At 42.9% G+C, this 24,861-nt stretch overlaps 1 protein-coding gene across 1 annotated transcript in view; it reads left to right on the top strand.

Annotated features, from left to right (window-relative positions):
* Positions 1-24,861, top strand: part of LOC126419542 (odorant receptor coreceptor) — a 340,278-nt gene that overhangs the window by 104,795 nt on the left and 210,622 nt on the right. Inside the window, exons 2-3 of the mRNA XM_050086732.1 lie at positions 1,105-1,449; positions 17,532-17,777. Of these exons, the coding sequence (XP_049942689.1) occupies positions 1,105-1,449; positions 17,532-17,777 (591 nt within the window). The remainder of the gene's footprint in view (positions 1-1,104; positions 1,450-17,531; positions 17,778-24,861) is intronic.

Genomic DNA, 24,861 nt, shown 5'->3' with positions numbered 1-24,861 from the left:
CAGTTCCCCTATCCAATATTGTCCTCTATCGGCTGATACATAAACGACGTGCAAGTCCAGTCTCGCGTCACCATCTGTCACTATCCAGCTCTGAGACACATCTCCCACTTAACCGCCTCCAAGGCAGGATCGTTATATGGCGCTACGCCTCATGATATGGAATGATGAATCATGCAATACACTGCAGCAGTCCGATAGAAGGGTTTGTGTTTGGCGAATGTCTGAGAACGTTAGCTATCTTCATAGGTAGTGCCAATAGTGGAGGACAGAGGAGATACTATTTCTGTATTGTGTGTTTCTCGTGGTTAGGGCTGGAAGGACATGAACATGTTTTACAGCATTTGTACAGAGTACAGTAAAGAAACAGTTAATAGGCATTGAGTGTATCATCATGAAATTGCACCCTGTCATAAAGTAGGATTGGTGAAACCAGGGTTTGTTGATACTAACAGTTCGGGCCAGATTCCAAACCTGAACTCAATGGAACACCTTTGGGATGCGTTAGAACGTCGTCTTCGCTCCACACTGCAGTTTGCGATATCGCTACCTTCTCTGCTGTCAGCTCTTGAGAAAGAACAGGCTGCCGTTGGTCCACAGATATCCAGTCACTTCAGCGAAAGTATCCGCAACAGTTTGTCACAAAGGCGAAGGGTGGACACCACTCATACTAATGCCCACCAATTAGTATCTGGTTACCTTTAATCAAATAGTGTCTGTGATCTGGTCCTATTATCTCTCCACTGTTTAAAAGTGTTCAAAAATGGTTCAAATGGCTCTGAGCACTATGGGACTTAACTTTTGAGGTCATCAGTCCCCTAGAACCTAGAACTACTTAAACCTAACTAACCTAAGGACATCACACACATCCATGCTCGAGGCAGGATTCGAACCTGCGACCGTAGCAGTCGCGCGGTTCCAGACTGTAGCGCATAGAACCACTCGGCCACTCCAGCCGGCTGAAAAGTGTTAGTAGATTCTCTATTCACTTATCATTTGTCTGAATATCTGCCATTTCAGCGTTCATACGGTAACCTAATTACTTTTTTACGTGCCCTAGCATCAGACGTAATATGAGGTGTGAGCGGTCGTGTTTGGCGCGTGCAGATGCAGAAGCCGCACGGGCTGGTGGCGGACCTGTGGCCGCTGATCCGCATGGTGCAGTACTCGGGCCACTGGATGCTGGAGTACAGCGGCGGCCTCACGGCCCTGCGCGCCATCTACAGCTCGGTCGTGTCCGTCCTGGTCGTGACGCAGTTCGCGCTCATGGCCGTCAACCTCATCCAGCGGTCCGGCGACGTCAACGAGCTGGCGGCCAACACCATCACGGTGCTCTTCTTCCTGCACCCCATCACCAAGTTCGCCTACTTCGCGGTGCGCTCCAAGGCCTTCTACCGCACGCTCGCCACATGGAACCAGTCCAACAACCACCCGCTGTTTGCAGAGTCACAGGTAGGTGGTCACTTGATCGGCTGCTCGTGACGCTTCTTTGACGAATCAAAATGAAAATCTTAGCTCGACCTAGCTTCTCATCTGTCGGATGAGTCTATTACTTAAGCCCTTTTTTGTTGGTGTTGTCCACAGCTAATTCATCATCTGACGGAGACACATGCCTTGTAAGAGGGATTGATACACAGGGTGTCCCAAAAAGAATGACCCGATTTTAAATAGAATTATTTGTTAGGATGAAGGACTTAACACCAACAAATTGCGTACTAAATTACTCAGAAAAAACAGAAGTTCATAAAAATTTACCATAAATATTCAATATGTCCTCCACTGGCTGCACGGACGACATCTAGCCGATAGCCGAATTCATCCCAAATTGGCCGCCCGGACCTTTGCCTTTACAGAGGCATCCTATTTCTTCAAATTGTTTATGCCACCGTCGAATGTCTTTGCTGATGGTGGTTTAGCACGAAATCCAATATGAAACGCCGGCTGAACTACGATCACTGACTAAGTACGACTAAATTCAATAACACAATACGCCTTTTGTTGCGCGGACGGCATTTTGAATTTTTTCTGGAACTCTAGACCATGCCGATTACATATAGCGCTGTTTCAATTACCTAGTGACATTTGTCTCATTATTAAAAGTTAAAATTGGATCATTCTTTTTGGGGCACCCTGTATTAAGTACTTGGACACCAGGAAAAAGTTAGTTTTCCACTGGAGCCATCAAAGTAATACCGCGTGACACCATCTTAACAACAAATTTCTTGTGTAGTATAATGTACTCTTTGTGGGACTTCCACAGCTGTTGCTTTCATTCCGCGCTGAATAAATCTGGTCCAGTTGTACTTGACAAATTTTGATGAAATAGTACACGCGACGTGGGTTTCGGGATGTAAATCCCATCTTCAGTGCTAGAAATAAACAAAGGAAACCACACTGCACAAAATTAACTGAATGAAAACTGTCCACACAAATGAACATCAAGCATACCTTGATTGCGTTCAAGAAAATCGTACCAGTCACGTAAAACAATCCAGAAAATTATTGACTAGAAAGAGAAATCCTTTGCGGGTGAGGCATGGAAAGGTCCTTTCACTGAAACAGTAGCACATTAGGTAAACAGACCCTATACGAGAAAAACAGGAATGAATCAACAAATGAACACTCACTGCCAGACTAACGTAACCTACGATCCAAGTGCGAACGGCCCGACATGTAGCATAAGCTGAAGACAGTAAAATTAAGGCATAAATGCCGTAGAATATCAGCTTGTGAACCTCAAAAGTTGGTTACCATGTAAGCACCCAGCCCACCGCAAGTCGTGAACGCCCAGTAAGACTGGTGAGCAGACTGCATCGCGAGCCGCCTCGAGCCGTCTCAATATACGACGGTAATCCCAAAAGTAAGGTCTCCTATTTTTTTTTTTTATATAAGTACAGAACACTGTGTGGCAGTTGGTCACACTGTTATGAAGATTGCTTCACGCGCTGTGTGTAAACATACGCACGCCGCGCTGAGGCGCTCAGTCTTGGCTTGGCAGCCGTTGAGAATGGAGCTCCCGTTGGATGTTACCGCCAAGCGCGAATTGTACGCAGATATTCGGTTTTTAGCGCAAGGGTCACTGCGCCGAATGAAATCCATCTCCAATTGACGTAAGTGTATGGTGAGTCGTGCAGGGATGTCAAAAATGTTCGTAAGTCGTGTAGAGAGTTTGCAGCTGGTCCAACCGAAATTCACGACGAACAAAGGAGCGAGAGACAGTCAATTTATGAGGAGACAATGTTGAAGGTCGAGCAAAGCATGCGTGAAGATCGGCGGATTATCCTGGATGATCTCTGCACGTTTGTTCCTCAGGTTTCCCGAAGCACCGCTCACAGAATTTTAACGGAAACATTAAACTACCGGAAGGTGTGCGCAAGATGGGTGCCATGCATGCTGACTGAGGACCACATGAAGCAACGAGTTGATGCTTCTCGCGCATTTCTTCACCGCCTTGCAGCCGGACAGGACAACTTTGAGACCAAGTAACAATCACGGCAGTGGCGGTATCCTTCTTCGCCAAAGCCGCGGAAATTCAAACAAACACAGTCTGCCGGTAAAGTCATGACAACCGTTTTTTGGGATCGGAAAGGGGTATTGTTGATCGACTTTATGCCCACTGGGACCACAATTAACGCTGACAGGTACTGTGAGACTCTGAAAAGACTCAAACGGGCAATTCAGAACCGGAGAAGAGGACTGTTGAGCAAGGGTGTAGCACATTCTCCATGACAACGCTCGCCCACACATCGCTCGGCAAACCGTTGCTCTCCTGCAACAGTTTCAGTGGAACATAATCATCCACCCACCCTATAGCCCTGACTTGCCGCCCAGTGACTATCATCTGTTCTCTAGGTTAAAAGAACATTTGGCCGGAAAGCGATTCAGCTCCTACGACGAGGTGAAAGAAGAGGTTCATAACTTTCTGAACAGCCTGGCGGCGAGCTGATATGACATGGGCGTACAAAAACTGCCACAGCGTCTACAAAAATGCATCGACAGATATGGCGATTATGTCGAAAAATAGCTAAATGTTCAAGCTGTAAACTGATGTAAACCATTGTAGAAATAAACAGGTCTATGTACTTATAAAAAAAACAGGAGACCTTACTTTTGGGATTACCCTCGTACATATGTAATAGAGTGTCAGCCTCCAGAACTAACACCGAGGGCGTACGACTTTATCCAAACAAAGAATCTGTCAAATACAAATGGAGCAGATTTATTCATAATGAAAAAGATTCTTGCTGCATCAACTCTGCAGCAGCTGCCTAGAAACTGCAGTAGTTTATAAGAAAAACGCCTTTTGCATACTGCACACTAACTTTTTTGTTTTATTTATACACCTACGCGCGTTTCGCTTTCTTGCCAGGCAACTTCAGTGAGTAGCTGGATATTGCATGAGGTTTTCGTTGTTGCATATTGGTTATAGCTTTTAAAAGAGCTCATGGAAGTCTTTTGCAATAAAATGGAAATGCACTTAAAGGTGCGCGTTTAATTATTTGAAAATCAAGCAGACTGTCATCACGTGGCAAACCGGTTTAAAGCAACCAATTTTTTGTAGCGTTACTGTGTTTTCGTAACACAACTCTTTAACAGCCGTTTTCTGTGTCTACAGTACCATTTCTTTTGTAAGTGTAGCCGGCTTTCCTACTTTTTGCTTTCACATATTTTTGTTTGTTCAGGGAATGGACAAAAATATGGAAATACCTGGAGAAATGAACGCCTGAACATAAATGAGTGCTGGCCAAGCGTGCGGGTTACACTGGTGGACATGACCAGAAAAGGGTGGCAGTGCATTGTCCTGAATACGTTGCAAGTGTCAGTCGTGGTCACAACATCGTTCTGCATAGTTATGAGAGCATCGTGTAGCAGCGAAGTGAATTCGAAGATAAACATATCCTTGGTGATCGTATTGCTGTTGCTCCCAGGAAGCCGAAGTATCTGGTGTTTCAAGACACACCGTATACATGTTATATACCTATTACAGGGAAATAGTATAAACATCTTCCGCTATGTCAGAACGCGGATTAAAGTGTGCGTTGACTGATAGTGACAGACGGTCATTGTCGAGGGTCGCGACAAAAAGTAAGAGGACGTCAGCTGCAAAAGCCACTGCAGAGCCGAATGGCGCAGTCGCGAACACTGTCAGCACCAAAACTACATGGACGCAACTCCAGAATCAGAAATCTCTCGGCGAGCTGAAATTTCAAAACTGTTGATCAGTGATGCAAATTCCCTCCCGTAACAGGAAAACGTAGTGCCGAACGTATAGAAAATTTGTGTGACTGTATGTGTGTGTGTGTGTGTGTGTGTGTGTGTGTGTGTGTGTGTGAGTAACTTTCCATTTTATTACAAAAAACATCCATGAACGATTTAAATATAACCATTGTGTGAGAACGAGAAAATACCATGTAATATTCCAGGACACCGTGTGAAGATGCCCTGCTAAAATGGCGAAACATGTCAATGTGAATAAATAAAATTAAAATTAACGAGCTGCAGCCGAAAGGCGGTTTTCTTGTAAACTACTACATTTCACCCTCTCCGTTTGGCCTCAGTTTGCAGAGGAAGAGAGTCCATTGATTTGTTCGAGTATGCCACATCTATCTGAAGCCATTTTTTGGTCATTAGAGATTTTAGAGATACCAAGTTACCTGGATGGCGATTATTGCGTTGCAAAAGCTCTTAGAAATAGTCCCAGATATTTTTAATTGAACTTCGCGCATCAGTCGTGCTTTGGTAACACACCTGAGTGTTCGTTAAAGCAGGACCGGATGCATGCTGCCCTGTTAATACACGGCTGTTGCGATCTTGGAAGGTGGGAATCATCACAGCATAATCATCATGAAGATGTAGGTGAAAGTGCATCAACTGGTAACCGGCAATCTTGACATAAATATCCTGCTTCATCTTCACAGTAAGTTGAATGAATGGAGACCGAAGCAGAAGGAAGATTACCATTCTTGTACGTCATGGCCAAAAGAAGAGCGAATGGCACCCTGGACCACTATGGAGACCTAAGCAGAAGGAAGATTACCATTCCTGGTCGTCATGATCAAAAGAAGAGCGGATGGTCCTTGGGCCACGGTGTATACAGGAAGAAAACGCACACCGATCTGTATTTGCGTGCGGATAGCTGCCACCACCCTTAGCAGAGGAATGAGGTGCCTAAAACACTGGTGCACGTGGCGCGCACCATCTATGACGCAGAGAGTCTGCCCCAAGAACTGGAACACCTCAAAACTGTATTCCGGAAAAACGTGTACTCGGAATGCCTGATCAGGTGCGCTCTCTGCCCCACCTCTAAAGTACAGCTTGTGGAGACGGAAGATGTCACGGAGGAAGAGATAGCCACCGCCTATATACCGTATACTGGCGCACTATCGGGGAAAATAGGACGCATATTGAGGAAATACCTAGTAGGAACTGTCTTTTGCCCACCCAATAAAACACAAGCACTATTGGGAGGTGTCAAAGAAGATCTCGGTTTGCTGAAGGCCGGCATATACCAGATTCAGTGTCAATGTGGAAAGACTTACATTGGACAGAGAGTGCGCACCATCGAAGATCGTTGCCGAGAACATCGGTAGCACACTCGACTTAGGTACATCAACAAGTCGGCGGTCACAGAGCACTGTTTGTCCGAAAATCACGAAATGGACTACCAACATACCAGGGTCTTGACACAGACATCTAAATACTGGGACAGTGTCTTTAGAGAGGCTATCGAAATTCGTACCAGAGACGGACTCATCAACTGAGATTGCGGTTATAACCACAGCAAGGCATGGGAACCAGCACTGAGTCGAATTAAAAAGACACTCAGCAAAGAAAACGAACGGGCGACCAGGGCGGATGAGGCAATTACACCGACGCCACCACAGACGCCGACACCAGCGTCTCACCGACCGCCGATGCGCGCCCGGGGGCGCGGATCACGGGGAGAACGCCTAACAGGATGAGGGGATTAAAGACGACCACCCGCCCTCAGGAGCTCAGTTCGTCAGCGCACCTGACGATGGCGATATGTCTGATCGCCGAAATATTGTGCCCGTTCGACACTATGGACTGACAGTACACCCGTGGACTATTCGAGCAAAAAAAAAAAAAACTTGATCAGTTGGCATAGGATTCGTGCATGAGATTAATCAGAAACAGAAGATTAAGTGCTCAAGAGGTTTGAAGTTCTGTAGGAACTGATTTCCCAAAAGTATTTGAACGATTTCATTGCCAAATTTAACAAGCTGGTAGGAGTACTAGTAGTAGTAGTAGTAGTAGTAGTGGTAGTAGCAGACCTTACGTTGTGTGGTTAGTAAGTGAGTTGTTCCCCATCAGGTCTGCTTTCCTTGTGTCAATAAGCTCAAGAGGGTGCTAAGGAACACTTGTTTTGCATCATCTTTGAACTTTGCAGAAGACGAAAATTTTACGTATTCATACAGGTATTAACGTTCTGCGTCAGGTATATAGCAGAGTGCGCCGTTATTGTTTAGGAGGCTGTGACACACGAATACTCGGAGGCATATCGGGTTGCCGCTTGGCGTGATATTAGGCGTTTCGTGGTTCCTTGGCTTTGCTACAAGAGAAATTGGATTGCAGATTTTATCAATTGAAAACTATCATCAGATAAAATTAATTCTTGTGCCACTCGTATTTCAACGCTTCGTTTGTTATAGACGTCCCGAAATATATGGAAGAAACTAGGATTTTCACACCGTTGTAGTCCATGAAGTATAATGGGGACAGAAGACGATTTTTATTTATATAGTTGAGTCCCTAACTGATGCTCAGGGCAACACTTCCGAATAATTTGTGTAGTTTCCTTTTTATTTTCTACTGTGGAGTTACTGAATTTCTCTGTGTTATCTGAAGGCTCATTATTTGATAAGCCTCATAATCTTTGACATAACCAATATCTTTCGACGTCAAATGATGATCATTGTTGTAATAAGGCGTCTCTAAGCACGAAAAGCAGTTTTGTAGAAGTAAAGTGCAACATTCCTAAAAGAAGCTGTCGCTTTTAGTATACTCTCTCCTCTTAATAATCCAACTGGTAATGAGAGTTTATACGCAAATCTTTACGTTACCGTAAATACACGTTCACCTGCAGAATTGCTTGTAGAGATGTCAGTTCGTACTATCTGTGGACAGTATCTGTTTTCCAGTTCTATGATGGTGTGGATATTTACTTTTACTGATATTTTTTGAAATAAATAATATTTTCCCCTCCTTAGGCTTGCCCCATAAACAACTGAATTATGTATCACCGCAAAGCTATGCGGTTTTAAACAGTATAATCCACCTGCTTTCACTAAAAATTATTAACACAGATAAAAAATTTGTACTATCCCAAACTATATTCCTGCTGAATAGATTCGTCCAATTCATAAATTATTCATACGATATCATGACACCGAATTCTCTCCTCTAGAATCAACCCCCAGTCGTTGATAATTTCAGAACATTGCGTTCCGGGAGGGAAATACTTAGAAGTATGTTGTCAACCGGGAAGGGGAAATTGGCATTCTACGTGTTGGAACGAGATATGTTAAATAGTGCAACTCGGTAGATGGGTTAGAGAATTTCAACAAAGAAGTGGCTAGATTGAATTTACGGGTAAATACAGTGCGATTTGGTGACGCAGTGACAAGAAGAACAGGACTTCTGGTCAGGTCAGTAGAGGGTGAGCAACACAAAATGAAACTGGAGTAGGTCTAAAATGAGTAATGACATAGGACTGCAAGCAATTTACTATGAACAACGTAGTGAACACACAATACTAGCCTAGATAGATACAAATCCAACATCCACTACACTAGCACAATTTTCTGTGTCCACCAGTTGCTAGATGAAGAAAACACTAAGAATTTATGATGACCCGATTACGAATCCCAGCCTTGTTAGAAGTTTTCCTGCGTCGCTTCAGTCTGCATATATACATAAAAATTTATGACAAAATAAAACAAATTATTCATATATTTAAGTGGCGAAAAATGGTAAAAAAATAGGTGCACAGAATTCGATAGTAAGAAAAGAGGAATAATGAAAAATAGAACACGAAATGGAAAAAAGGAATAAATAAGGAGAAGCCTGGCAGCATTTTACACAGAGCAACAGTTAATAATTGCTAACACTTACTATAATAATTATGAAAGAAGGTTGCATACGCGAAAGACACCAGGACACACACCGGGAAAAAAGACTGAAAACAGATTTTAAATTTCAAAATATTTTCAGGCGTGTAGACGTACTCTGACCATAAATTATTTGTTATGAACTGCCGATTAAAACTGAATTGCAGGAAGTTAGGAAATTTAAAGGACGAGAATTGAAAAATTGAAATGGAAATGCCGAGTGGCTACGGCCTCCCGTCGGGTAGACCGTTCTCCTGGGGCAAGTCTTTCGAGTTGACGGAGCTTCGGCGACTTGCGTGTCGATGGGGATGAAAGGATGATGATAAGGACAACACAACACCCGGTCGCTGAGCGGAGAAAATCTCCGACCCAGCCGGGGATCGAACCCGGGCCGTTAGGTATGGTATTCCGGCGTGCTGACCACTCAGTTATCAGAGGCGGACATTGAAAAATTGAAAGATTGAAAGAACTAGAGATTGTCAGAAGTTTCAACGGGAGTATCAGGCAACTGTTACCTGAAATAGGAGCAGGGACCCAACAGAAGACGGATGAATAGCTTTGACAGACGAAATAACAAAGTATCAAATAGATAAAAAGGTTAGTCACAAGAGAAATACTTGGATAATACACGAGATATTGAATTTAATAGATGAATGGAGAAAATATGCAAGTACAGCATGTGAAAACAAAAGGGAATACAGTCATCTAAACAATGAGCGAAATGATAAAGCAGAAGTGGCTAGAGGATACAATACTGTAAAAGTGGTATGTCTGCGGAAAAGATGGGTAGCATCAACAGGAAAATTGGAAGGACCTTAGAAGAAAAGAGAAACAGCTGTATTAAGCAATGAGAACTGTGGTGACAAGCTAGTGTTAATGAACGACAGAAGGATTAAATGGAATAAATACACAGCTGGAAAAACAATTGTGCACCTGGAAAGACGGTGTCGGTTTCGCTTCGATGACAGCTTATGCCACATAGTGGATAGTAGATGTTTTCATAATTGTCTCTGCGTAATGGCATAGCTACCTGAGCGCCATCTATGTTTTCCTTTCAATAGGGATTGTTCATATCCAGAACGCTCAGTGTGGGTAAACGTGTGAAGCATGCAGACAACCGTGCTACGGAGACTCAATCTTACTTCCTGCAGTCAACCGACCGAGTTTGAAAGCAGTCAAATTGTGGCCTTGCGAGTGGTGTGACGGTCCTTTCGGAGAACAGCCAAACAAGTTGGACGCGCTGCGTCAGCTGTGCGACGATGCTGGTATCAGTGGTCACGCGAACATTCTTTTACGCCAACAGTCGTGGTTCTGGACGTCCATGCAGCACAGATGCTCGCCAGGATCGTCGTATTGTAAGGGCAGCAGTGGCAGACCGTACAGATACGACAGCATAGATAAAAGGGACTGTGAGCCCAGACGTGTCAACACGAACTGTTATGAATCGTGTACTAGCAGTGGGAATCTGGGCACGCACACTCATAGGCCGTCTTCCACTCACGCCAGAGCATCGATGTGCATGGCTAAACTGGTGCCATGAGAGGATCACTTGGAAGATGAAATGGCGCATCGTGGTCTTCAGCGACGAAAGCACATTCTGCCTGTAGGCAAGTGATGGTCATTTGCTCTTACCATAGAGACGCGTTAAGCTTTGTCTTGTAGAGCAGATAATTCCAAGGCACATTGCCCCACGCAAAGCCTTATTGTCTGGGTGTGATAAGCTACAACTCTCGTTCACCGTTGGTGTTTCTACAGGGAGGCTAGCCAACGCTCGGTACGTGCAGATTGTTGTTACACCCGTTCTTTTCCTGTTCTTGCGTCAGAAACGTGACCTATTATTCCCTCACGATAATGCTCACGCACACATTGATCGTGAAACTCATCCTGTTCTGTGAGACGTGCAGAAACTTCCCTGGTCAGTATGGTGTTCGGACTTGCCCCAATTGAGCACGTGTGGGATGTGATGGAACGAGAAGTGACTCGCACGACCAGTCAACCAGCTTTCACAGAACTACGTGAACAGGTCGAGCAGGTGCGCCACAGCGTATCCCAGGATAATATTCGCCATATGTACGATGGACTGGATACTCGAGTCAGCACCTGTATTCCCGCCCGTGGGGATTACACCACGTACTAATATACTAATATGGGTATTTTAGCAAGCTCACACTCTCATACTGACCCTACGACTTATCTTAGGAAATAGATTAAGAAAAGGCAAACTTACGTTTCTAGCATTTGTAGACTTAGAGAAAGCTTTTGACAATGCTGACTGGAATGCTCTCTTTTTTTAAATTCTGAAGGTGGCAGGGGTCAAATACAGGGAGGGAAAAGCTATTTATAATTTTTACAGAAACCAGATGACAGTTATGAGAGTCGAGGGACATTAAATGGAAGCAGTGGTTGGGAAGGGAGTGAGGCAGGGTTGTAGCCCCTCCCCGATGTTATTCAATCTGTATATTGAGCAAGCAGTAAAGGAAACAAAACAAAATTTGGAGTAGGAATTAAAATCCATGGAGAAGAAATAAAAACTTGGAGATTCGCCGATGACATTGTAATTCTGTCGGAGACAGCAAAGGACCTGGTTCAAATGGCTCTGAGCACTATGGGACTTAACTTCTGAGTTCATCAGTCCCCTAGAACGTAGAACTACTTAAACCTAACCAACCTAAGGACATCACACACATCCATGCACGAGGCAGGATTCGAACATGCGACCATAGCGGACGCGGGGTTCCAGACTGTAGCGCCTAGAACGTCTCGGCCACGCAGGCCGGCAAAGGACCTGGAAGAGCAGCTGAACGGAATGGACAGTGTCTTGAAAGGAGGATATAAGATGAACAACAACAAAAGCAAAATAATGGGATGTAGTCTAATTAAACCGGGTGATGCTGCGGGAATTAGATTAGGTAATGAGACGCTTCAAGTAGTAAATGAGTATTGCTATTTGGGGAGCAAAATAACTGATGATGGTCGAAGTAGAGAGGATATAAAATGTGGACTGGCAATGGTAAGGAAAGCGTTTCTGAAGAAGGGAAATTTGTTGACATCGAGTATAGATTTAAGTGTCAGGAAGTCGTTTCTGAAAGTATTCGTATGGAGTGTAGCCATGTATGGGAGTGAAACATGGACGATAAATAGTTTGGACAAGAAGAGAATAGAAGCTTTCGAAATGTGGTGCTACAGAAGAATGCTGAAGATTAGATGGGTAGATCACATAACTAATAAGGAGGTATTGAATAGAATTGCAGAGAAGAGGAGTTTGTGGCACAACTAGTCTAGAAGAAGGGATCCGTTGGCAGGGCATATTCTGAGGCATCAGGGGATCACCAATTTGGTAACGGAGGTCAGCGTGGAGGGTAAAAATCGTAGAAGGAGATCAAGAGATGAATACACTAAACAGATTCAGAAGGATGTAGATTGCAGTAGGTACTGGGAGATGAAGAACCTTGCACAGGATAAAGTAGTATGGAGAGCTGCATCAAACCAGTCTCAGGACTAAAGACCACAACAACAACAAACACCCACTTGTGCTATTGATCTGTAAATGTTATCGTTTCATGTACTGCGTATGCACCCTTGCGATAATAAATCTTGAGTGAATTGGATACCTCTAGAAGGGGGTGCTAATTTGTTTTCCGGCAGTGTATTTAAAAAAAACTGTACAAGGCAAACTACTTTAAGACAATCTTGTAGAAGTGTAAAAGGAAGAAAATGAAGAGGAGGAGCGATGCAATACTGCTAGAAGAATTTGGCAGAGCACTGAAAGTCGCTTGTACTACACAATAAATCTTGAGATGTGTTGAGATTCTCGGGAGAGCCAGCACTCTAAACACTATTCCATCCGACATCTCTATCACTAAACGGCTAACCTGGTTCGTGGTGCACAATTCCAGTTGCTGGTCGCCTATTTAACTGCTACCATAGCAGCTTTTCAATATTTCGCGTAACTAACGACCGAATTTAAAAATTTGAAATACTGCCATAATATGTTCATTAAGGGCTATAATCTTCTATTAAATGTTTAACACAGCTTAAGCGTTACAATTATAACTGTCTACATCTCTCGAAGCAACATAACTCAAGGCCGCAGATTATTCAGATTATATTCATTGGGTACTTGTTGAATGAGACCAATCAGCGACTTCCAACAAAGTTTGTACATAAATTCAAACCTTTAACCAAACGTTTTCTCTTTGATACCTCCCCCAAAATGATGAGAATGGACCAGTTCATCGCGTTCTACATTTCAGATTTTCGTCCAATACAACTTCAACATCAGACATCAGCTTTTAATTTGTTACTTATTTACTAACTCTATTCGCAACATATTTTGCACACAGTATGCACTTTTACAAAACGAACAGCAAAGCTGTGTTGTTGTGCAACACGTAGTTTAGGATGAAGTCACGAACACTGAGATGAGTAAGAAACTAGATTTTGGTTCGAAAGGAGGGCAATTAGCCTTCTAGTCTCATCCAGTGTCTGATAAGGAGAGCATTTAGCGACTTCTAGAAAACATTAAACAAAACTTAATACCATTTCTTAACTTTTTCTCGTTTACATACTTAACGTCAAACACATTGGTGTCTAAAATTAAATCAACTAACCACTATTTCCATGACCTGTATCTAATTCACGATATAATCATATAAACTGTTAACAGATGTCCGAACGGTCGTGTCCTGCACTGAAGATAACATTCTGGTCAACGAACAACCACGCCAACGATGACGTAGGGGCTGGCTGCTGTAGCCGAGCGGTTCTAGGCGCTTCAGTCCGGAACCACGCGGCTGCTGCGGTCACAGGTTCGAATCCTGCCTCGGGCATGGATGTGTGTGATGTAGGTTTAAGTAGTTCTAAGTCTAGGGGTCTGATGACCTCAAATATTAACTCCCACAGTACTTATAGCCATTTGAACCATTTTTGATGACGTAGGGCACCTATAAAACGGAAAAGTGTTTGCCCGTAGTTTTATATTCACAGTCGCTGTGTGCACAATCACAGACGATGCACTATGGCACAGAGAAGACGCGTACTAGGCTCTCTGGGGTGGAAGGCCATGGGAAGAATGGAAGCAGGACAGTCGCAAACTGATGTGGCTCGATTGCTTTACGTTAGTCGTTCTCTTGTTTTTCGGATGTGGTGACAGTTTATAGAGATCGAAACTGTATCCCGAAAATGAGGGCAGGACCGATCACGTGTAACATCAGAAAGAGACAACCATTATGTGGGTGTAAGGGCACGACAGTGCCGCCTTAGTACCTCACGGCAACTGACATCTGACCTCGCAGCATCCACTGGGCGTGATGTATCGAGACAAACGGTGTACAGAAGGCTTCGACAGGGTAGCCTTAATTGTCGGAGACCTTCTGTATGTGTACCTCTGATGTGTCTTCACAGGAGGGAACGTCTAGAGTGGGGTAGTCAACATGCCACCTGGACGTCGAACAGTGGTCCAATGTTCTTTTCACAGATGAGTCCCGATTCGGTCTGAGCAGTGATTCTCGGCGGATTCGCATCTGCAGGGAACGTGGAACACGATTTCGGGACCCAGTCATTGTGGAAAGGGACAGATATCGAGGATAATCCCTAATGGTGTGGGCAGAGGTTATGTTCACCACTCGAACATGAAATTTCACGGTTTAATCGGCAAGATTTAAGTCCTGTCAGGTATCGTTACGAGATTTTGGGACTTCATGTGCAGTTGTTGCGAGGTGCTGTGGGCCCAGACTTCGTATTGCTGGACTGTAATGTTCGAACTCATAGAGCACACGTTGTTGACGTCTTCTTGGAAACGGAAGATAATGTATGCATGGCAGGGCCTGCTGGCTCTCCCGATTTGAATCCCAAAGAACACGTCTGGGATCCATTAGAGACAGGGATTGCATCAAGTCAGCATCCAACAATCATTCTCCAAGACTTGCGAGAAAGGCTACAGGGGCCGGCCCGGGTGGCCGAGCGGTTCTAGGCGCTACAGTCTGGAACCGCGCGACCGCTACGGTCGCAGGTACGAATCCTGCCTCGGCCATGGATTTGTGTGATGTCCTTAGGTTAGTTAGGTTTAAGGAGTTCTAAGTTCTAGGGGGCTGATGACCTCAGAAGTTGAGTCCCATAGTGCTCAGAGCCACTTGAACCAAAGACTACAGGAAGAATGGGCGGTGTTACCTCAACATGAGACTGATGACATAATTCACAGCATGCCCTGTCGTTTGGCAGACCTGTATTGCTGCCAGAGGTGTTCATACCACATACTGAGCGCACAAGCCAGTTGTCGGAATGTGTGTGTGTAAATCCGTAAAGTTGGAAAAAACGAAGAAGATTTTTGTCTACCGTTACGCATGTTGCAGTTGTTTACGTTCTGTATTCTTTATATGATTTCTACTTTGCTATCATCTCATTACACCGTTTTGTGGCAAAATAAACGCTGTCTTGCAAAATATTGGGTTTTTGCTTCAATTTTTGACACCAGTCTGTTTAGTACAGTAACTCATTTGTAAAGTAATCTGAAGTTTGAAATTGTTTTATACATGTGAGTACCATTCTTTAAAAAAGTCAGGGGTTTGTTATTGAAAAATATATGAGACAAGTAAAATATTTTCAGGCATCAAGACGAATGTAACAGTTCCAGTTCCAGAGAAGCCAGGCACTGGCAGATGTGAATAATATAGAAACGTTAGTTTGATAAATCACGGTTGAAAACTTCTGACACAAACTATTTACACAAGAATGGAAAAACTGGCCGAGACCTGCGTCAGGGAAGATTCGTCTCGGTTCCGAAGAAACTTAGGAACATTCAAGTCAGTCTGACTTTACTTAAAAAACCACTGAAGAAATGGAAACCTATACTTTTAGAATTTATAGATTTAGAGGAAGCTTTTGACAATATTAACTAAATGGTATCTTTGAAATTCTGAAGGTAGCAGCGATAAAACACATGGAGCAATAGGTTAATGACAGCTTGTACAAAACACCAGAGTATAGTCATAATTTTCGAAGGACATGAAAGGGAACAATAGTTGAGGCGTTCCAGTCGATCCGCACCGATAGTCAAAACATTGACAAAGCTTTGATTAAAACTAAGCAAAAAATTGGAAACGGACTTAAAGATTAAAGATAAGAAATAAAAACTTTGACATTTGCCAATGACACAAAAAGAGATTATAAGATGAACACTAACAATAGTAAAGCAAGTGTAATGGCATGCATCTCTGAGGGAATTAAATTACGAAATGAGACTCTAAAGGTAGTTGCTAAGTTTCGTTATTTGAGCAGCAAAACAGCTGACCATGGCTGAAGTTGATTGCGGTAAAAGCAAGAAGAGCGTTTCGGAAAACCTGAGATTTGTTAATATCAAATATATATTTACGTCCTGGGAAGTCATTTCTGAGTATATATTTCTGGGGCGTAGTCTAGTACACAAGTGAAACGTCGACGATAAACAATATAGATAAGAAGACGATGAAAGGTTTTAAAGTGTAGTGCTACAGAAAATGCTGGATGGAACGTATAACTAATGAGGAGGTACAGAATAGAATTGTAAAGGAAAGAAGTTTAGCGTACAACTTGCCTAAAAGAAGATATAGCCCGACCTTGCCCGTAATCCATCCTTGGAAAGTAGCAGTGGGAACAATAACATGGTAATTCACATTTAAAGATGGGAAGGAGAGAATCGTGAACACAAGAGTTCTTAGGCGAAACCATTTTAAAAACTTTTTTCTTCTTCGAAAAATTGAAAGGATGCCTCATATGAACAGATTTCTTTCTTCCAGATGACGCTGGTCGGTGCAGCATGATTCAGGTGTCGGTAATTCGAAGTATCCTCCTCTCTCCCGAACTGATACTTGTGCCTGTCTAATTATGTTCTTCGATAAAGAAAAATCCTAAAAGAATTAACGTATGAATTGATGGAATATACCCCCCATTCACCAGATACTGTCTTACACATAGTCCCACAGCTAAAAAAGCCTATGACAGAAGAAAGTCTAATAAAGAGACGTACAGCAGCTGTAGATGATTATTTTGAAGACCTGACAGAAAGTAAATGCAGCGACTGAATGCACACAATGCAAAAACTAGATACACTGACTTAAAAACAGACGTTGTCGAAGAGTAAGGGGTTTTTATCTATATCACATAGTTTTTCAGTGCTAGATCAACGAATTTTCTCCTTAGTGGCACAGTGATGGAATACGGGCTTTTGCTGCTACAACGGATGAGTTTCAGACTGTACCTAACATTTGAACATGTTTGTTATTCAACACTAACCGTTGAGCTATGAATTTTCCTATTTTTCAGGGAGCTGTTGGTGGTGCCTGGAGCCTGTATAGAGAAACGCCGCGGAGTGGCCGCATCTTGAGTGAGTGTGAGCAGCAGTTGTAAGGATTGCCCACTTGCTCGCAGGCGCGCTTCCACCAGCTGTCGGTGGTGCGCATGCGCCGGCTCGTGATGTACGTGGTGTCCGTGACGGCGCTCAGCGTCGTGTCCTGGACCTCCATCACCTTCATGGGCGACTCGACGCGGGAGGTGCCCGACCCCGACAACGCCAACGAGACCATCACCGAGGAGGTCCCCAGGCTCATGATCAGCACCTGGTACCCGTTCGACGCCTCTTCTGGTATGGGATACATGCTCGCCTTCATATACCAGGTACTGCAGCGAAACATCATACCTTAAGATTTGTCCAGATCACTCAGCACAACGTTTTAAGCAAGCTCCGAGATTCACAAAAAAATAATTGGTTCATGGATTGTACAGTTATACTGCTGCTGCGTACATGGAAACATGTAACATACAGGGTAATCAAAAAGTCAGTATAAATTTGAAAACTTAATAAACCACGGAATAATGTAGATAGAGAGGTAAAAATTGACACACAGGCTTGGAATGACATGGGGTTTTATTAGAACCAAAAAAAAAAAAAAAAACGAAGTTCACAAAATGTCCGACGGATGGCGCTGGACAGCAAAACTGCTACCGTGACCGGTGAGAGGTACGCCGATATGTTACAGAATCGCATCATCCCCAGCCTGGCTGGTAAACACCTGCTGGAACGCACGAGGTTTATGCAGGATGGCGCTCCACTCCATATTGCTATATGCATGAAAGATTTCTTGCGCGCGTCGTTTGGTGATGATCGTGTGCTCAGCCGCCACTTTCGTCAAGCTTGGCCTCCTAGGTCCCCAGACCTCAGTCCGTGCGATTATTGGCTTTGGGGTTACCTGAAGTCGCAAGTGTATCGTGATCGACCGACATCACTAGGGATGCTGAAAGACAACATCAGACGCCAATGCCTCACCACAACTCCGGACATGCTTTACAGTACTGTTCACAACATTATTCTTCGACCACAGCTACTGTTGAGGAATGATCGTGGACATATTGAGCATTTCCTGTAAAGAATATCATCTTTGCTCTGTCTTACTTTGTTATGCTAATTATTGCTATTCTGATCAGATGAAGCGCCATCTGTTGGACTTTTTTTGAACCCTTGTATTTTTTTGGTTCTAATAAAACCCCATGTCATTCCAAGCATGTGTATCAATTTGTACCTCTCTATCTACATTATTCCGTGATTTATTCAGTTTTCAAAATTATACTGACTTTTTGATCGCCCGCTACATCTTTTATGTCATTACGCAACTGCTTCGTCTGACTTAAACTGTAAGTAATAAAAACAGATTTTTATATAGTAGATGGGACCGCATGTTGCGAGTATATGGCACACAGTATATTAGTTGTAGGGAGGAGTAGTAGACACACGTGAATGACATTACGTGCTGTTGGACTTTTGGCAGACAAGAAGCCTCCACAGTCAACATGAAGCATTCTGGAAGTTGGACGTTCACTTTGTGTAATTTCATGTCTATGGAGAATATTTCAAGGTGAAGGAAGAATTCACTCAATGTGTAGGTAAAGTCAACCAAGGTGCAATGACTTTAAATTCGCAAATATGTCCAACCCGCACCTCACCTATCCTAGCCAAAGACGTTGCAGCAGTCGGTCACACATCTCAAGACCGTGCATCGCTAACTTCTTCCAGAGTTGGCTATGTCTACTTAAAGAACCTCACACGGCGGCATTGTGTGGCTCACCGAATGTAGGGTCCCGACCCCAATGAGCGAACTGAGGGACAGTCAGATAAGATCTTCTTTATGGCTGAGAATCAGTTTAGCCTGGACAGTCTCTCACCGTGTGTCTACAAAGCCCCTAGTACATGTTGCGGTCCTGCTAGTATTGCGGAAAGAGATCGATACGGTAACAGCGACGTCTCATTGAGTGCACAAGCGTCATTTTTTCTCACGTAATATGAGATCTGTGCGCTGCAGAGAATTATGTACTTCTGTGCCGTGTGCACCTCTTTCGTGGTACTTACAGGTCTAGGTTACATCTGACAGAAGACATTCCTGAATCACACCGGTATGGTGTCTGTAATTTGTTTCTTTCATACAGTCAGTAATTACGGAAATCGTTGTTAGACTACCTGTTGTCTCAGGTGACCGTCTTCAGATCTGTTTAAATCTATCCTATATAATTATATCAGGATATTACTATATAATATATCAGGATATTTAATATAGATCACTATTATGATTATATATTACGTATCCTAGTATAATTACATAGAAAATTACATAGAATATGATTTAACTGGCATATATATATATATATATATATATATATATATATATATATATATATTGTAATTGTGTCGGATATGTTTTAAACAGATATGAATATTTCCAGCACAGACTGGACAACATAATCTGAAGGTTTTGCTGTTGCAGACTGAGACAAAAGAGACAAATAGCACATTTCTTGGATCACTGTTTTTTTTTCAGGACTGTGTCGCAGCTTGTGACACTCGCCTACTGTAACCACCTACCCGGACTTAGTAAGCAAATTGAAAGCTCTATATGCTGGAAGCTCTATATTCTGGAAGGTTCCAGACCTAAGATTACGATGCGGACCACTGCCGACCTAGAGAGGATACCTCTCTGGTAGTAGGAGGCGCTACCTCAATCCACGCTGGAGTCGTTGTGTACTCTGTAATTCCATGGGAGGGCGTCACTCAGCACAGTGACGTTCTGTATTCGGGCAACGGAGAAACATCACATACAGTAAAATCACGCACTGCCCGTGACCGGCTTTCTGGTTTATTTTGCGCCACTACATTTGCGTCATGTACCTTAATGCGGCTAAGGCACCTTTTATTGTAGACATTAACAAAGTGTGTGTCGTTGAATGCGACGATTCCTTAAATTATGGACGGGAATTAATTCAACCAACACGTGAAGTTTTGTTCTGTTGCTGCAGAGATATTAGATCGATTTTTCATCAGTACAAGATTCGAACTGAAAACCAGCAAAAATATGATTAACGCATAAACTACTAACAAGACGACAACCAACAGTCTCATACGTGCCAAAATTACCATCAATAGAGTGACTCACTATGAGAAGAACAGACATCACTAACAGTCCGTCGTAAATATTCTCACTCCCCTTTGCCTCATCTTTTCTCCCCATTCTTTTTTCTGTGTGATCAGTTTTGTATTCTGTTTAACGGCAGTGAAGATGAACTCCACGTCACCAACTCTCATTGAGTGATCCAACGCACTAGTTACGGCCACTACATTCATGTGAATCTTTGTTCAAACCCTACAGGTCTTATCCCGATTTTGGTTCCGAAGAACGCTTCCTGCGAGTGTTGAGATGTAAATGGGTGTAGGCTACAACGACCGTTGAAAATCACATGATAATTTCTATACCAGTACGACAGCCTATTTCCTTCCCTTTCGTTGTTCAACGATGATCGCTCCACCTATGACTCGATGGCGTCGCAAACTCTAACCTTCATCGAACAGTTAGCCATATGAAACAACATAAACCAGACTTCCTTGTTTTACAGTGAAACTTCCTTATTTGTCACTGTTACAGTTGTCTTTAACCCCATTCTTCCTTTTCTTTGCCTTTTTCAACTGGTTATAAATGTTGGTTACTGTATCTGGAGCAAGCAAAATTCTCAGTGACTACACTGAACGAATTAGTTAATCCGCCATTTAATAGACTCCCTTGTTTAATTTTCTGGAATATTCGGCTCTGCATTTATTTGTGCTTAGCAGTACATTGTTCAGTAAAATCATTAATTTCTCATTGTTGTGTTATGTCATCGAAACAATATGATAAATAAATTGAGAGACTGTACCAGAAGTTCGACAGCCATACTAAGTTATGTGTAGAAGTTACTACAATGTCTGAAATCAAGACAAAATCAAATTTGCTCCTTTTTACTTTATTAAGTCGTGAATGACGTGAAACAAATAAACCATTTCTTAGATAATGATAAAATACCGGGGTAGTACGCGTGTTTTATTGGGGGCCAAAAGGAAACATCAGTAACATGTTGGTGCTGGGATAGAGACAACGAAATAACTTGTTATCATGAGCAGTGAAGAGAAAAACTGAGAATACTGATGGACAGAAATATTTTCACGACTAGATGTATTGTGATTTTATTTATTTATTCTTCATAATTACAGCGTATTATCTAAAAAGCTAAAATAGGCCATACAAATCACATTCCCTTGGATAGTTATAAGTTACGTGTAATTACTTGTTTCTAATACTTATTATTTTTTTTTTAAAAAAAGTAGAGAGATTAAAATAGAAAAAGAAACTATAATAACTACTGCGCTGCCAAATCACCTAGAAGATATTACGGGGTTTAAAATGTACCTGCTTCGACGTCTCTTAAGAAAGATGCTATCGTGAAAACTTGCGACCAATATGGAGCACTCAGCTGTTGTAAATCACAAAAACGTAACTGACTCTTGATGAGATTCAAGTGAACTTGCGTGGGTGGGTATAATGAGTGCTTGGACAGTGCAGTGCTGTGTGTGTTTCCGTGAATGAAGGAGGAATGAGAGAAAGGGAGAAGAGGAAACCCCGTGACGACACATAGGCTCCTGTTGTCGAAAAGCAACAGCAGTGCTCAAATAAATGGTTCAAATGGCTCTGAGCACTATGGGACTTAACTTCTATGGTCATCAGTCCCCTAGAACTTAGAACTACTTAAACCTAACTAACCTAAGGACATCACACAACACCCAGCCATCACGAGGCAGAGAAAATCCCTGACCCCGCCGGGAATCGAACCCGGGAACCCGGGCGTAACAGCAGTGCTGCCCATATCAATACATCCATCAGCATTACATCATGTACCCACTTAACTACCAAACGGAGATTCACAATAACAATGTTGAATAAGAATAATATATACCGGTAGTGGTGACAATTAGCAATAAGCAGTATTTAGATCTCTTCTGCAGTATCGTTATTGATCATATACATAAGAAGAGTTCATCTTTATTGCTGTCAAAGCTGCAAGACCTACGCTGATGACTATTTTCAAGGCGTATTCCTTCCTGATATGCTCTGTACGCTCTGTCGCTATTCGCTCTGTGCATCAGTAATTACTGGCCTTTGGCTAAACAGGACTTTTGTTAGTATTCTCGATTGCTTTTGTAACGCAGTTCATAAGGCGTTTACACCATTCGTTCTAAATATTCACTGTAATATTTTCTGACTTTATCATTATGCACAGTCGCGTTCTGCGCTGTCTCGAACAGTAAGTCAGAAGGCAGTAACCGGTCTCCATACTTTCATGGCTTGGCTTCTGTGTTGTTTCGATGTCGACGTCTTTTAAGTGTTATTAAGTTGACTAATTTGGCGGGCACATTCTCCTGCACTGACGGGAGGAATTCTCCTCTGAGTCAGCCACAGTTGTTTGTAGGTCTTGGCCACAATTCTATATACAGACAGTGGTATGTGTTCGATATACGTTGTTGTTTGTGCAGACTCTCCCATAGAATTGAGTTTCTGTTGTACATGTTTTGTGGGATGAAATGAACGCCAGGGCGTATGCTACGGTGTAAAGGGTGTGTGTGTGTGTGTGTGTGTGTGTGTGTGTGTGTGTGTGTGTATGTGGGTGGGTGGGTGGGTGTATGAGTGACCCAGTGCAACCACCACAGATGAACTTTGGGAGCAGGTGAATGCAGCGTGAATGGCTATACGACAGGACGCCATTCGCACGTTGTATGTGTCGATGCCATTACATATGGAACAAGTTGTCGCGGCCCGGGCGGGGACTACTCAAGACGAAGTTGTTATCAGGAGAAAGAAAACTGGCGTTCTACGGATCGGGGCGTGGAATGTCAGATCCCTTAATCGAGCAGGTAGGTTAGAAAATTTAAAAAGGGAAATGGATACGTTAAAGTTAGATATAGTGGGAAGTAGTGAAGTTCGGTGGCAGGACGAACAAGACTTTTGGTCAGGTGAGTACAGGGTTATAAATACAAAATCAAATTGAGGTAATGCAGGAGTAGGTTTAATAGTGAATAAAAAAATAGGGGTACGGGTAAGCCTTTACAAACAGCATAGTGAACGCATTATTGTGGCCAAGATAGACACGAAGCCCACGCCTACTACAGTAGTACAAGCTTATATGCCAACTAACTCTGCAGATGACGAAGAAATTGATGAAATGTATGATGAGACAAAAGAAATTATTCAGGTAGTGAAGGGAGACGAAAATTTAATAGTCATGGGTGACTGGAATTCGACAGTAGGAAAAGGGAGAGAAGGAAACGTAGTAGGTGAATATGGATTGAGGGTAAGAAATGAACGAGGAAGCCGTCTGGTAGAATTTTGCGCAGAGCATAACTTAATCATAGCTAATACTTGGTTTAAGAATCATGAAAGAAGGTTGTATACGTGGAAGAACCCTGGAGATCCTAAAAGGTATCAGATAGATTATATAATGGTAAGACAGAGATTTAGGAACCAGGTTTTAAATTGTAAGACATTTCCAGGGGCAGATGTGGACTCTGACCACAATCTACTGGTTATGAACTGTATAATAAAACTGAAGAAGCTGCAAAAAGGTGGGAATTTAAGGAGATGGAACCTGGATAAACTGAAAGAACCGGAGGTTGTACAGAGTTTCAGGGAGAGCATAAGGGAACAATTGACAGGAATGGGGGAAAGAAATACAGTAGAAGAAAAATGGGTAGCTTTGAGGGATGAAATAGTGAAGGCAGCAACGGATCAAATAGGTAGAAAGACGAGGGCTAGTAGAAACCCTTGGGTAACAGAAGAAATATTGAATTTAATTGATGAAAGGAGAAAATATAAAAATGCAGTCAATGAAGCAGGCAAAAAGGAATACAAACATGTCAAAAATGATATCGACGGGAAGTGCAAAATGGCAAAGCAGGGATAGCTAGCGGACAAATGTAAGGATGTAGAGGCTATCTCACTAGGGGTAAGATATATACTGCCTACAGGAAAATTAAAGAGACCTTTGGAGAAAGGAGAACCACTTCCATGAATATCAAGAGCTTTGATGGAAACCCAGTTATAAGCAAAGAAGGGAAAGCAGAAAGGTAGAAGGAGTATATACAGGGTCTATACAAGGGCGATGTACTTGAGGACAATATTATTGAAATGGAAGAGGATGTAGATGAAGATGAAATGGGAGATACGATACTGCGCGAAGAGTTTGACAGAGCACTGAAAGACCTGAGTCGAAACAAGGCCCCGGAGTAGACAACATTCCATTAGAACTACTGACGGCGTTAGGGGAGCCAGCCCTGACAAAATTCTACCATCTGATGAGCAAGATGTATGAGACAGGCGAAATACCCTCCGACTTCAAGAAGAATATAATAATT

Source organism: Schistocerca serialis, chromosome 9 (assembly GCF_023864345.2).
Source record: "Schistocerca serialis cubense isolate TAMUIC-IGC-003099 chromosome 9, iqSchSeri2.2, whole genome shotgun sequence".
Classification (NCBI taxonomy): domain Eukaryota; kingdom Metazoa; phylum Arthropoda; class Insecta; order Orthoptera; family Acrididae; genus Schistocerca; species Schistocerca serialis.
Note: the sequence above shows the minus strand (reverse complement) of the source record. Positions and strands in the feature narration are given on the sequence as shown.